General features: G+C 36.6%; 1 protein-coding gene across 1 annotated transcript; it reads right to left on the bottom strand.

Moving 5' to 3' along the window:
* Positions 1-10690: 10690 nt before the first annotated feature.
* On the bottom strand, positions 10691-13774 carry LOC122079048 (cytochrome P450 86B1-like). Its single transcript, XM_042645272.1, has 2 exons — positions 12411-13774; positions 10691-11314 (listed from the first exon to the last, which is right to left on the bottom strand). Exons 1-2 carry the CDS (start codon positions 13650-13652, stop codon positions 10946-10948), a joined length of 1611 nt encoding a protein of 536 aa, XP_042501206.1. The 5' UTR covers positions 13653-13774; the 3' UTR covers positions 10691-10945.
* Between the last annotated feature and the right edge of the window lie 1892 nt (positions 13775-15666).

Raw genomic sequence — 15666 nt, 5'->3', positions numbered from 1 at the left:
ATATGAGGTTTGGAGCAGAGAGATAGTGGGCCCCACATTTTTTTACTTTTGACATGCAAAAGATGGACGTGAGTGTTTGGATCTTTTGACCACATATATAGGGATTGAGTTCCTTGTCTGGCTGCTTAGTGTAGAAATGTAATCCTAAAACAATGTGGAAGATAATGGAAAAACAAAAACAAACAATGCAAACAGATTGATAGGTTTGGTAAGATTGCATACGTTCTCGGTGAGATGAGATTTTGCTTCACTATCAATGGAGAATATGGTTACAACGCATTAAACTACGATGGAATACATGACATCGATCACCAACACATAGGGTACACTTGTTCCTCCTTATGACACAGCAAGGTGTTAGTGTATGCTACACAGCTTAGCGACATTTGTTTTCCCATGAATTTAACTTTTTCTCTCTCAAACTCTTTCCTTCTCTCCTTCAATCAATTTCCTGCCCCTCCCCCCTCCCCCTCCCCCTCCCCCTCTTTCGCGCCTCTTCTCCATGCCTCTTTTGTCTCTCCCTCACACAGCCCTCATTCTCATCTCATGTTCCTCCCTTTTCTCCCTTCTAACATATCTCTCTCCCCATTCGTCTCTCACATCTTTCTTCTTTTCTCTACTCTCTCTCTCTTGGCCTTGTATGTCTTTTCCCTTCACTCTCCCGATCACACACATCTCTTCCTGTCCCATCCCTATCTCTTGAGTCTCCCCTTTCTCATTCCTCTCATGTTACCAGGAATTGACTTGTCTCACAGGAAGAAGTTAACATGTTCAATCCTTGATCTGCAAACCTTGGAGGATCACACCTTTGTCTCCAAACTTAGTAAAGATGGAATAGTTCTTGCACATATAAGACTGAAAACCAAAACCAAGAAGGCTACTAGGAGTGTAAGATTCACCATGAGGACATTTGAGAAGTTAAAGAGAGAAGGAATAGAAAGTAGATTAAGGTGAGAGAGAGAGAGAGAGAGAGAGATCCACTTTCTAAGAGGTTGTAATTTTTCTTTTCTCACTGTCTTGAAAGCTTTAAAGGTTCCTTGGTGAAAATCCACGCGCGTGAGAAACCTGGTAATGGACATAAGTTAGGCTTACCTTTATCCTATTTCGTATATCTGATTTCAGACCAAACCAATTTTGGAACACGGACTAATTTAACTATTGTTGTCAAATGGTCGGTCCAGTCTGGTTTTGGTCGGTTTCGGCCTGTTATCAGTTTCTATCATTCGGTCTGTTATCCGTTTATATTAATGGTCCCTTATCAGTTTATTTTTTGTCCAATCTAGATTTTTCATATATAAAAGGATTTTTTTTTTGGTAAAATGAAAATACATTTTATTTATTTTATCATTTTTTTTTTTCTGGTTTTGGTCCAAATGGTTTGCTCTATTTGTGTTATTGGTCAGTTCGATCGGTTCGATCTTAAATGGTTTCTAATTAAACAATGAAACTAAGGTTGCAATCAGGATGGTTCCTGGTATTGATGATGAATGGTACTAAAAGGTGTTGATCCCAGAACCATCCCTAGGTCTATTTCCCTATTGTTAACGGGGATGGAGAGGTACCAGTCCTAAATGGTTTTGGATACTGTAGAAAAGGGCAAAGAACTTCAATGGTTCCATTATTAGTATTGAGGTGTTTTTTAAAATTCTATTACTCACCCCATAGAAAGTACGCCATCAAAACCTCAATTTTCTCAATCACCTTCTTAGAAACTGGAACTGCTGAAAGTAAGTGAAACAGCATGCTGCTTAAAACAAGTTTAATAACTTTCATTATCATGAGATTTAAAACGTCCTTCACTTTAAAAAGAAACTTAGAATACAAAGCCCTAATGAAATTCATGGTTGGTTATATTATTTCTTCAAACTTTCTATGATCACACACGTAAACTAATTAAAATAATAAATAAACAAGTCCCAATGTAGTCTCAGTGCCATCGTTAAAACCAAAAATCCATTGCCCGAAACCTAAATAAGAGGACTATCCAAATACATCAAACTACAATCACAAAACTCGAACACAAGAATATGAAATATACTCTTTGAAACGGTATTATCGATTTCAATCCATCCACTACTTAACCCACATATGGTACTGGTACCATTGGGATTCCCGACCCCGAACTGCATGTCTTCGGTCATAACCTTTTGAGTGGTCCTTGCTACAACAAGACATCCCTCAGCTAGTTTTGAGATGAGGGGAAACTTACTGGGCCCACACAAGCATAGAACTCTCTGTAACATCTCTGAGAGACTTTGATATGTCCATAGTTTCAGGACAAGGCATATGGTTGTCCGCATGCACATCCAGTCTATTGCAACTTGTACTTAAATAAACCTTAATTAGTCCTTGCTGGTTCTCTTTACCTTTCTGATGCATCCATCCATCCATAGTTTCATGTGTAGGGTTGATCATGACAATACTCCACGCGACCTGCCGACATACCACAATGAATATTCATCATGCAGGAACGAAGGACCCACGTGGGCCCACACTTATTGAAATACTAGGGTCACACTCAATATTTCATCCTACTAAGTCCTACCAGTATGGGGAAGGGGTTTAGGAGGGTGGGACTAGTGAGCTTCCCTAGACTTGGCATAGTTGCCATTATTGGCATTGAGTTAGCAATGCTTATTCTTTGAATATTATCCTTTTTTTTTTACTAAAGATCAGCAAAGTATATCACTAGATTCATAGAATGAGAAATTATAAAACATAAGAACCTCTTGGAATTACAATTTCACCTTTGGCATGTCTATTAGTAGGAAAGTAACCCAAAACAGATAATGAAAAAAGGAAAAATTACACGAAACGATATCTAGGTATTTGTTGTTGTTGTTTTTTTTTTTGCTAAAAATATTTTATTTCATAAAAGAAGAGAAACCAAACAATATAAAAAGATAATCAAACATTGCAAGCGACTCCTAACCTCCCACCTTCGGCAGTGCCATCAGTAGGAGAAAGGAAAAGCACATTAAAATCCCAACTTATCTCATAAAGAACAAAGGATGGGACTTTATCTCAGCAAGCAGAGCTCGGAGTTACAACCGCATGCTTAACCAATTTATCGACCACTACATATTGTCATTGCTTCTTCTTTGGGAAAAGAAGTTTACAATCTATATATGGGTCTCCTTTCTCCACGTGACAATTTCTCCGCCAGGCTTTGCCCATTGTGAAAAATTCCCATTGCTAAGATTTTCTTGCTATTTCCAAGTGAGTAACTCTGTATCTTGCTTATGCTTAAGACTTCTTGATTCTATCAGAAATCATATAGAATTAGTTATGAATGGATTTATTGGATTGGTTCATCAATAAACTTCAAGGAAAATCCATTTTTTACTCTACACCAATGATTCTGCTATAATATATAGTCATAGTCATTATATTAGTTTGTTCCTTACTTCCAAGCAACTTGCAGCTGACCTAGAAGTTCATCCCTAGAATTTATTTTTTCTTTAAACCATGTTTTGTCATTGATTTTTCAACATTGGGTCTCATATCATGTCGTTTCAAATCGATCTATTAAATCAACCTTCCTTGGACTTAAGCTATACCATACTTCCTAGCAGCCTTTCCTTTGTACCATTGAGCTAGAAGTTCATTCTCAAGATTTAATTTTTTCTTTAAATTATGCTTGGTTGATTGATGTTTGAACAGTACATTTCATATCATGTCGTCTCATTTCCATGTATCAACCCAACTATGTATGGCCCATTCTAGTAAACCAACAGTTTCATCGAACTTGCTGAGTCATGATGTTTTTAGGTGGGACCCGTTTGGTCTATTTAACTTTTGAGCGAAGGCATTATATGTTTGTTTTCATGTGTTGATTGCGGATTACCTAACTAAAGATCCAGCTAAATTTAGAAATTCGGCATTGTCCATTAGCTTGCCTAATCATATCTTGGGGGAGGTAGAGTTTGATGTAATGGTGCTAAAGATGCAATCAAGTTTGGAAATTCGGCATCATTGGTTAACTTGCCTAACCACATCTGTGGGGAGGTAGAATCTGATGTAATGGCTAGACCGTAAATAGTGGTTGAGGGATCCTGCTGATGGCAAAACTGAAGATAAGGGCACTTAATCACTGTATTTTTTTGTCTCTGTAGATGATACACTCTTCTGATTTTTATCTTTAATATTATTCAAGATCTTCTAGAGAAAAAAAGATGTCTGAAAAGAACTTGACGTGGATCATTGTCAAACACCAATAGTGGTCCAAGGGCTTAGATGAACCAGTCTACTAGGTTGTAGAGCTTGGCAATTGATGGCGATTGCATGTAGATGGGTCCTTAAGATGAAAAGCTTTGATGATTAGTAAGACTTTTCACATGATCATAATGAACACCATTGAAAAACTTTTAGTTTTTTGATGGTGATTGCATGCACATGGGTCCGCAAGGGTTTTTTCTGATTCAGAGAAAGAACCCTACTAGTATGATGTCGGGAATCTATCTTAGGTTAGCTTTACATTATGAAATATCACTTGGGGAGTCCAAGGGAAGAAACTGAAACCCGATGTTTTGAGGTTGTGTTGGGGTCCTCTCATTCTTATAAGGTCTGTCTTCAAGTATTCTAGGGATCATATATTTTTTTTTTTCTGATTAAGAGAAAGAACCCTACCAATTTGGTATAGTAAATCTACTTTAGACTGGCTTTACATTACTGAATACCACTTGGGGAATTCAAGAGAAGACACCAAAATCCGATCTATGACTGAATAACAACTCACACGTAAACATACATGTTGCACTTTGAGTAGAACTCAAAGTGATCATAGCGCCGCTCCCCTTACCTACATAGCCCATATAAATAAATCCGAGCCTCACATTCTTCTTTCACAAGATCTCTCTTTCAGTTCGTAGAGTGGATCAGTGGTATTAAATTTGAACAAAAAGTAGATACAACAATTCATAGCTGTGTGGAGCATGTAACCCTACTATTTTGTCGCACTTCTGGATAGATCCTTTCTTTAATTACCTTATTGACGAAGGGAAGGGAGGGTGATTTGCTTCATTTTTCTTTTTTTACTAAAAAAAAAAAAATCTTTACTGCTTGATTCGCTGAGGAAATATGCTTGCCCATTAGCATGCATGTAATGGAGCAACATGAAGTGTTCTATGCTGTTGAAAGCTAGATCCACATGAAGTGTGTGATGGATTGCTAAAAAACGCCAATCACTATCTGAATGACAAAACAAATACCAATTATGCACAAAAACCCCCTAATAACTAATATTGTTTGGAGTTGGATAATCTATCAAATGCTGATTAAGTGTGGTAGATAGAAGTAGACTATTGAAGTCAAGTTTGGAATTATTGCGGGTTTTTATCTGCCGATTACCTAATGTTCAAATCATCAAGCCTTTTCAGCAATTCAACATGCCCCCTTAAGTGTCACGCTTTACCTACGTGACCTCAGAGAGAATAGAATGAGTCGCCCTAAACGGAATGAATTGCTCGATCAGTGGGGTAGTAGGGCATTTAGGTTAGTGCGATTTGACAAAATAAATGGCCTAGCGAACAAACCACCCCCTGCTTTCAACGACAAAAAATTGGATCAATGTGCGGGGCCAACAGCAGGTGAACAGGAGCATCTACAGTGCACAGTTCGGGGAGGGGGGCAATGTGGTCTTTTAATGCCCGTTTGTGATCGAACATATGCAACCCCAAAGGCATCGACATTGGTGACTCGAGTGGTATCACATTCGCGAAACCAGATTAGATTTATTTATTTGGTGAATATGAAGTTTAAGATCTTGATTTGTATTAGATTAATTGACTTAGATGGACTCTTTGCAATTATAGAATTTTATGCAGCTGATGTATGTTTCTTTGACAGATTCAACGATTTGGCTTAGGTGGCTAAAATAGTGATCGATCTCATAAATAGTAATGAAAATATGTGTAATATATCGTTTTTCGTAATTTTTTTTTTAATAAAAGTTAACAAAAGAATATATTAAAAGATATGAAAATTACAAGCTCATAAGAATGCGATAATTAAAAATACAATATATACTTCTATTCATATGCATTTCATATGTGTTTCTTTTCTTTTTTAGTGGTCAAAATAGTTTTTTTCCCCTAATTTTATTATACACCATTTTTTGTACAGAAGTATTTCAAATGAACAAAAAAGGCAAAAAATATTTTTGACTCAGATTTACTAATTGAGAATAAAAATGCGGCCACACAGCCCCTAAGTGTCCTAATCAGAGGAATGGGTGTGATTGACATTTTCATTTCGAGAACATCAGGGGTACAAGCTTTACCAAGACCGCAGTTAATCTCTTACCCACTAAAAGTATGTGCCATGAGAAAAAGTTAAAGAGTTCCTTCATCAAAATAAAACTTACAGAAGAGAGTTTCTTACAAGGCCAGTGTAAGAAGGAATTAATAAATTGCATCAATGAAGGATTGGAAAATGATCTTATCCACATAGGATGCTCATGGTTAGAATAGAAGAGAGAATGTCAATGTTGATCCCACTGTGTATTATATGAAAATAATATAAATGAATCTATACAAATACAATGTAGCAGTCTTTTGCTAATTCGAATTGAAGGGTGATATTAAATCAGTCTATTTTCGGCGTCATATGCATAGTTAGCGCATTCTTCATAATTACCAGTTCGTATCAAGGCATTCTCGATTCTTCACTATCTTATATGAGATCTCAATTATAAAAAAACTTTAGCTTGTCATCCAGGAGTGTTCAGAAATACCATATGAAGGAACATAGGAGTTTGTCATTAGTATTTGACAAATATGATTGTCTAGTTTTATAAACTATCATAAAATACCCTAAGGGGGTAGGGCTAAGCGGAGCGAAAAGGGTTTTCCATGAGATGGGAAATGAAAACTATTAACCCCACACGAAGTATGTGAATAAATGATTGTCTAATAATAAGCAAGGAATATCCATCTTTCTGCTAGTTTTTCCGTAAAATTAGAAGGGAAACTACTTCAGGAATGCAAAACCCCATTTTGTGTTTATGATTTGTGGTTGCATGTGGAAGGAATTCACTTTCTTGCCTTTTTGGTGTGACCTCTCGGGTTGGGATGCTTTGTGCATGATTCCACTGCGCTCACACCAAGCACCAAGCACCAAGCAGGACCTATGGGCTATGAGAGGAGATGAAGTAGCCTTGCCATTCGTAGTTCATTGCAAATTAGTATTTTCTTCCTTAATTGTCTTTTTCTTTTTTTGGTAAGAAAGTCATCTATTGATGTCCACGGATTACACACTCATTTTCTGGGAAATAATCATCAGATAAGCAGGGATCGGAATTGGATCAAACTATCCTACTTTGGGTGAAACGTGCGTGCTTAGTTAATTAATTTTTTTTTTTTTTTGGGGTGGGGGTTTGTTCGAGAGAGGAGTTTTAAAGAGCAATAGATACTGGTCCTCTACATGTACATTCACTTGAACGCACACTTCATGTACTAAAAATTATTCCATCTGTTTTCATAAAAATCATTTTCACCTTTGAATGATAGTAAATAAGATGCGTGTTAACACCTAAAATATACATAGATATAAACCTACCCAACTCTAAACAGTGTACTTGGTACAGTCGTTTTCTCCACTTTCTTTTGTTTAAAAGGAAAAAAAGAAGTATGAGTAAGTTTCTTCACAAAAAAATGAAAACATAGACATGTAGGGTGGTGGCTTGATGGGCACTAGTGCACCCCCTTCAGTGTTATAGCCAAAAGCAATACTGAATGCACCTTGGAGGGTCATTTTAGATTCAACATATCAGTACGGTAAATTGGGGGGGGGGACAATATATAGTATATACAAGGATTAAAGTATCGGTATCAAATAGACGAAGCCATGAGGACAAGGCTCGATCTGATGTGCATATTTTTTAATTAATTTGCCATGAGATTGGTCTTTGCTTGGGTAGTTCGAAGGGTGAAGTGAAGAGTATCAGCGATCTCTTATGCTGCAGGAAATTGGGGTTACATGTAGAGGCCCCTAAGTATGTTCCGCCTCTAAAAGTTCATTGGTGTAAACCCCATTCAAATTGGTTTAAAATCAATGTAGACGGGAGTTCTCTGGGAAATCCAGGAAGGGCAGGTGCTGGTGGCATTGCTCGTAACAAAGAGGGTCAGATTTGCAACTCTTTCAATATTTATTTAGGCATTAAAAAAATCTTTGAGGCTGAGTTTGAAGCGGTTTTGGACGGTCTGATCATGACAAAGAGATATGGGGCGAGTGAAGTGTGGGTTGAGTCAGATTCGGTTGGTGTAGTGTCTGCTGTGCAGAAGAACCAAGTTCCATGGTTTGTGCTCCAAAGATGGAGAGCGATTCTCCCCTATTTGAATTCTATTTCGTGGAAAATTTCTCATTGTTTTCGCGAGACAAATGTGGTTGCAGATTATTTGGCAAGGAAGGCTTCAAAATTAGGAATCACAGAGACCTCTGTGACATTCCCCAGTCATATTGTGATGGAGATTGAAAATGATGCAATGGACAGGCATAGATTAGGTTCTGCTAGGGTATTTCTTGTTTTCTTTGCTGATGGCCATGCTGAAGGTGGAGAGAGCAAGTTTCTCTAGTGGTCTCGGCTGTGTTCCCTTTCTTTTATGTTGGTGTATTTTCCCCTTTTATTTTAATAATATCATCTTTTAACATAAAAAAAAAAAGTATCGGTATCGTTCGCCGTATCGTTCGGTCAAAATTAAGATACTTATCGGAGGGTATCGTATCATATCGGAGATACGCTAAAGATACGCACATAAATGGATAGGGAACACATTTTTATACACTTTTGCATAAAAAAAACAGCTAAAAAAAGCTATATATAACATGTAGAATGTATAAATACTTAAGTAGAGGGTATCGTATTGATAGACAAATATATTGAGTTGAAAATGTTCAAAATGATGAGGTTTGAGTTTTTTACAGTTTTTTCTTTCCTCATTACCATTGCCACTATGATGAGTGCCGTGAAGAGTGTCGTGGTGGTTCAAATCCTTGGCTAGGACCTTCTTCTTTTTTTGGGGATTTTTCTTTTTTATTTTTAAATTAATTTCGGAATAAAAAAATTAAAAAAAAAATATTTTTTTGAGAAAAATAAAAAATTTCCATGGAAGTTGTAGAACACTTGTTTTTACATAACATATAAAAAATCTAAACATTTTTAACCATTGAGCATGAGTAGATCTAAGAAATTTGAAAAAAATTGAAACCCTCATTTCCTCTTGAAAAAAGTTTGTAAATCCTTATAAATCCAATGATTTCACGTAATAATGATGCACAAAATGTGATTCAAAGTATGATGTACCTTAGATTTATAAAAAAACTTGAAAATCTAAGGTTAAAGTTGAAAAAAGTGAATAAAGATTCAAGAATTTACTATTCAAATGTTTCAACTTTCAAGTTCAAGCATTCAAGGTTCTTCTTGGACTATGTTTTTCTCCTTCTTTGAACCATTCACTTCCACAATGTTTCTTTCAATCTACCATTTGAGTCTCCAAAAAAGTGTGTGAATCAAAGGGGAAGAAAGAAGAAAAATATAGAAAACTGTTGGTGAGAGTTTGAAGTGTTTGTTTCAAACAATAAAAGGCACATTCACACTTAAGTAGCTATATCGTACCGATACAGTACGATATGGCTTGATACTGCACAATACATTCGATACGTACCGATATGTATCGATACTCTCGGGAATTTTCATATTTTCAAAAGTTCATATCACAGAGTATCGTACGTATTGGTACCGATATGGTACAGCATGATACGATACGTACGATATGTCGATACATAAAAGAGGGCCCAAAATTCCCCGTAATGTATCGGTATGTATCGTGCCGATGCCTACCGATACGGCACGATACGCATCGATACTTAAAACCTTGAGTATATATGATATTAATTTTTCTAGCAACAAGTATTTATGATATTAAATGGAGGTACCCATATAGATGATACAAAAGGGTTGCAGCCCTTGGGATTCCATTTCCTTGGCTGCTATGGTAGTAGCCCAGGTAACACCAGAATTTTTTCGAACACTTACAACCATGTGATAAGAGTTGATCTATTGACCTCCTGGCACTTGCTCTCCAAGTAAAAGTTGCATTCCAGTGTGCTAGGCACTAGATCCACTTAACTTATGCTTTTGATAATAGAACTTAATTTCTAGAGGATACATGATCATGGTGTAACTAGGATTAATTAATAGGAGAGGGTTCCCTCAAAGGTAGTGTGGCCCATAAATCTCAGGATCAATCGGAGAGTGCGTGGAAGCATCAACAAAAATGGGATTTATGCTTTTCATGAGATACGAGGACATCATTTCGTTTCTCTCTGTATCTAGGCATGGGGCCATACTACCTTAATTTCAAGCTTCTTTTACCTTGATTAATTTAGGGTTTTTCGGCTTAGTTTTCTATTGTAAGGAAAAAACAGAATTTTTTTTTTTTAACAAAAATTTATAGAAATCAAACTAAAAAGATAATTGAATAAAAAATATATGAAAAAATGTTTTATGTATGAGCATGCACACAACCGTTGGAAGGAAGATAAAAATCTACGATGTATCATCTTCACCCCATCTGATAGATGTGTGCATAATCGTACACCATGCACAACAAGCACAAAACCTCTCCCAAAAGTTTATCATATCATCAACAATAACATCATTTATTGTTTGTCTATGGGCTTGAGAGAGAGAGAGAGAGAGATCACATTCAATTATTAATTAATAATAATGAAAATGACAACATCCTTCGTTATTTCTTGTCAAGCAGTCAAACAGATGACTGTGACAGCCTAACAGATGACTAAACACAACTACCTCTCTCATCTATTATTCTTATAAATGCTTCACAAAGCTCATAAGAATACCACTTATTAATCTTTTTCATACATTTATCATTATTAGACCTTTAGGCACATCTTAACATTCCGAGCTTAATTAATAACAAGATTAATCACGCTTGCTTATCATCACCTTCAACCCATATTTCATGTACATAGTCAGTGCAAACTTTGGAACCACAGGGTAATTCTCCACCACCTTAACCTGATAACGGTAGATCATTGATGAGGCAACAAATTTCATCTGATAATAAGCAAAATCCTTCCCTAAGCAGAGCCTTGGCCCCCCGTTGAAGGCGGTGAATTTATATGCCGATTCGTTTATATATCGCCCATCTTTCATCCATCTTTCGGGTTTAAACTCTCTGCAATCCTTTCCCCATATGCTTTTCATTCTTCCCATTGCATACATAGCATAGATCACCTTCTCTCCTTTTGGCATCACGGTTCCATTGGGGAACACTTCATCTTCAATAACCTAATAATGTTACCATATGAGACACAATTGTTAGTTTTTTTTTACTAATAAGAAATTTATTCATAAGAAGGTGTTCAACACATAGGTTTCAAATTACAAGCATCAAGAATTCATGGAGTGGATAAAGACCATTTGGTCCCACATTAGGTTGTCTCTTTATGAATTGAATGTTTTATGTATCACTTCCATTTGGTCCCACATTAGGTACGTTTAAATAAGTCAAATATCAAATTTTAGTGTCAATTTTTCAATAAATTTTTAAGGAAAGTTGCTCAAATTCTGATTAAGAGTTTTAGTGAAATGATCAAAATGTCATCAAATAAGGATGAAAATAAAATACAAAATGATATCTTTTATAGTCTTAGATATTTCCTCTACTTATTTGAAGCTGAAAGTGTACCAATGAGATGTTTACCTGGTCCTTTATCATCATATGGACTAACCCATATACTCTCAAGTGGCAAATAGAGAAGCATTACACTTATACATATAATCAATTTAAATGATCCTGCTTACCTAAAAAAAAATGCTAAATGGCCTCTATTCTAATAGATGATCTATCCAAAAATAATAAATAAATAAATAAAAATAAAATAAAATAAAATAAAATCCTTCCAAATATCTCAAATTTGAAGAAATTATAGTTAGGTTACCTATCTATGAGAAAACAAAAGAAAATATTTACACCACATATAAACACAAAAATCCATGCATGCATATGTGATTCTTGGAAGATTTTGATTGAAAACATCAAATTGGAAATAGATCGAAAACCTATTTTATCTTCTTTTGATGCGAAGTATCAAAGACCAATGAATGAATGGAATATGATCAAAGTGTCTCACATATCATCCACACGACCTTCCAAACTAAAGAATCGATATTATAACCGTTAGACACCTAGAAAAAAAAGCTGTAAACACATCCAACATGACAATATGATACATCAAAAACCATATGGGTGTCCACTTTAATATGAATCTCACTTTTCATCATTTGAGAGGTCCATCTACGTATAAAAATACATGCATACAAATATGTGCATACGTACTTACAAATAGAAATAGAGAGTGGTGTGAGAAAGAATGTTGCGTACCTCCTTTTGATCCACCGGCACAGAAGGGTACAACCTGAGAGTTTCTGATAGAGCTGCTTGTAAGTACTCCATCTTCTTCACTTCCTCTGGCTTGAACACAATAGAATCCCTATCTTCACCCTTATCAGACTCGCTCCTCTTGCCGACTATGCTGTAAATCTCGGCTAGAATTTTGTCTTCCACCGCTGGATTCTTCTCAAGCAGCCAGAAAAACCAGCTTAACGCAACCGACGACGTATCCCGGCCGGCGAGAATGAAGTTTACACATATATCACGCAAGAACTTGTCTGAATAGGGTTTCCCTTCATCATCTTTTAAGCCCATGAAGGCTGTTAAAAGGTCTGATTTTGGGTTATTTCCTTCATCATACAAAGAAAGCTCTTTCTTTCTATCACTAATCACCTTATTAGCAAACTCATCAACTTCCTTAATGGATTTCTTGAGCTTCTTCTCTGGTCCCAAGTTGAGAAACCTCATAACTTTCCATAGAGTCTTGGGTGTCACAAATCTTAGGGTAGTAATCTCAGTTGCATCTTCAAAAGCTTGAGCAAATGGAATCTCCGGCAAGCCATGTCTCAGGCAACCTGGGTCGGCACCAAAGGCTATCATGCAAACATTATCAAATGTGAGCCTCAAGAGAACATCTTGAAGGTCTATAGGGATAGAATGTTTGATAGAATCCTCAAGAACAGGCAAGAGACGAGAATGAACGAGTTCCAACAATGAATAGCTCGTCAAGTTTCGAAACTTGGCAGAATGGAACTCGAGACTCGCCGCCTTCCGTTGCTGCCGCCATACATCGTCGTCGGCGTTAAAGATTCCGTCGCCGAGGAAATCTCTCATGGCGTAGCGGAAATAAGGACCTTTAGGAAAATTGGAGAAGTTTCTCTTGAGAAGGTGCTCTAAGTTACGTGGGTCACTGGTTATCACGGCGTTTAAGGTTGTAAACCAAGGACCCTTAAACTTAAAGGTGCCGTTGGTACGGCACAATACGCCGGAGATCCAATCGTAAATGTCACCACGAAGAGCTAAGAGCAATGAAGGCAACATGCCGATGATCGGCCAAACTGGTAAGCCATGTTGTTTTCGTTGCCTAAGAGAGTGTATGGCAATGAAAATGGCGATAGAGAGGAAGAGTTCTATCGCACGAATCTCCGGCATGAAGAAGGATTGCCGGAAACTGCCACCATTGGCGAGTTCGCCGGAGGAAAAGGTAGTTTGATTAATTTCAGGGTTCATCATGTCGAGGTGATAGGAATTCCGAGGAAGTAGTTGAGGAGGAGCAATACAAGTGTTTGTTGTTATTGCTGTTGCTGATTTTGTAGGGAGCGGTCATGAGATATAGGGTTGTGTTTGTTGGCATGCATGAGATCAATTAAATAAGCTGTTTTAATTTGGTGAGCTGGAAGGAAAGGTAAATTATGTGACCTTAGAAGAGATAATATCAGTTGCTTGTACAATCACCTAGTCATACTACTTAGCATTTACCACCTGTTTCATCTTTTTCCATTACGAGAATAAAGAGGGGTATATTTAAAAATAAAAATGACAGGTGTTTGAATACTAAGTCGTACAATATCCGTTTTCAAGACTAATATTACTGGTTTATGAAATTGAAATTTAATTAACCTTTTCCTTCTCTAATGAGTTTAAGACTTAAAAGTGTGGAATTGAATAATCCCTTAAGAGAGGAATTGAGACATTCATTCTTAGTAGTTGACTCTTTTGGAACTTCGGAGGATGAGAAGTTGGTGTAACGGTTAACCTAAGTACGACAGTCTATGGCCTAAATTCTTATTAGACACTCCTTTTTTTATTAAAAAGGTAACAATGGGGTGAGGGGGTGTTTAAACTATGGATTAATGCTTCATGGGGGGATGAACTTTTTCATCCTCTTGTGTTGTGAGAGTGACATGTGGAAATTAGGTTGCAAACAAACTTGGTTTACGTTAAAATTGGTGACAGTACCGGCAACTTATTCTTGGAATCTTCCGATAAAGACATTTGGTTTTCTTTTAAGTGGATTTTGGTCGATCATATTGTAAGGTCGGATCACCTGCACGTATCTGCTACATATGGTCACAGTCGGGTGATAAGATTCATATTTTTTTTTGGCTTCTATAAATGCTTGTCTACATTATTTAAATCGAGTGTAGTTGCTCTCAAAGAAACGTAGAGAATTTATTTTGAGAGTGATGGTGGTGGGGAAGATGCGAATGCGGGTCAAGAAGGGGGTGGTGGTAGTGGTATAGTAGGATGTGATAGCATTAATGGTGATGGCATGGTGTTGGGGCATAGTGATGGTGAGACAATCTAGATAAGAAGAAGGGTGGTGTTCAGTAAAGAGCAAGAATGAAATCAATTTCAATTTCAAATATTTCTCTCATCTCAATCGCTTCAAAACTATTACACTAGAGATTATGCCATTCTTCCGCAAATAAACTCAAAAGGTTGAACCATTTATCACACCGTGTTTAAGTGGTTAGTGATATTTTATCTCATTTATTGATGACCATACACGATATATGTATTTTGAAAGGCTGGTGAATAATGACGTCTTTGAAACTCTAGATTTCACTGACTTTGGTATTCGTATAGACTGCATTAAGAGTACACAAATCAACAAGACCAAAAAGGTGTCAGAAGAAGCACTGAGACGCTTGAAATCATACATAATAGACATATGTAGACATTTACCACATCCTATCTAAATGGTCCAAGATATTTTATCTAATTCATTCATGACCATATTAGATATAAGTATCTCTCCCTCATAGTTCATGAAGATGGGACACTTAATGTCTTCAAGAACTATAAAGTAGAAGAATGTAAATAAATTGGTAAGATTATAAAGATAATAAGATCATATAGATGTGATAGAAGGCAACACATTGCTTTACAGAAGTGAATAATGTGGCGGATATTCTAATTAAGCACAGAGCATGTCTCAAGTCTTTTGTTTAGAATGGTTGCCCAATCTTGGTTACTTCGGAAATTAGCTGGGGTGCCCAGCTTACACCTACATACAAGTTTTCTTTAATGTCATAAGCTTGCTTAGAGTGAGTGTTAGGTGGTTCTCACTCTAGATTGGGTAGCATAACCTCCTTGTTGATGGCAAAGCCGAAGATTGGGAGTGTTAAGCTTGCTTTTGTTGCATTTTTTCTGTTGTACGTTATCTATGTTTTCCTGGACATGTTCACGTACTTTATTCTTTTCTTCTTATATTAATACACTTGCTCGCTTTTAATGAAGAAAA

This window comes from Macadamia integrifolia, chromosome 5 (genome assembly GCF_013358625.1).
Source record: "Macadamia integrifolia cultivar HAES 741 chromosome 5, SCU_Mint_v3, whole genome shotgun sequence".
NCBI classification, from domain to species: Eukaryota; Viridiplantae; Streptophyta; class Magnoliopsida; order Proteales; family Proteaceae; genus Macadamia; species Macadamia integrifolia.
This window is presented reverse-complemented; position numbering and strand designations above follow the sequence as displayed.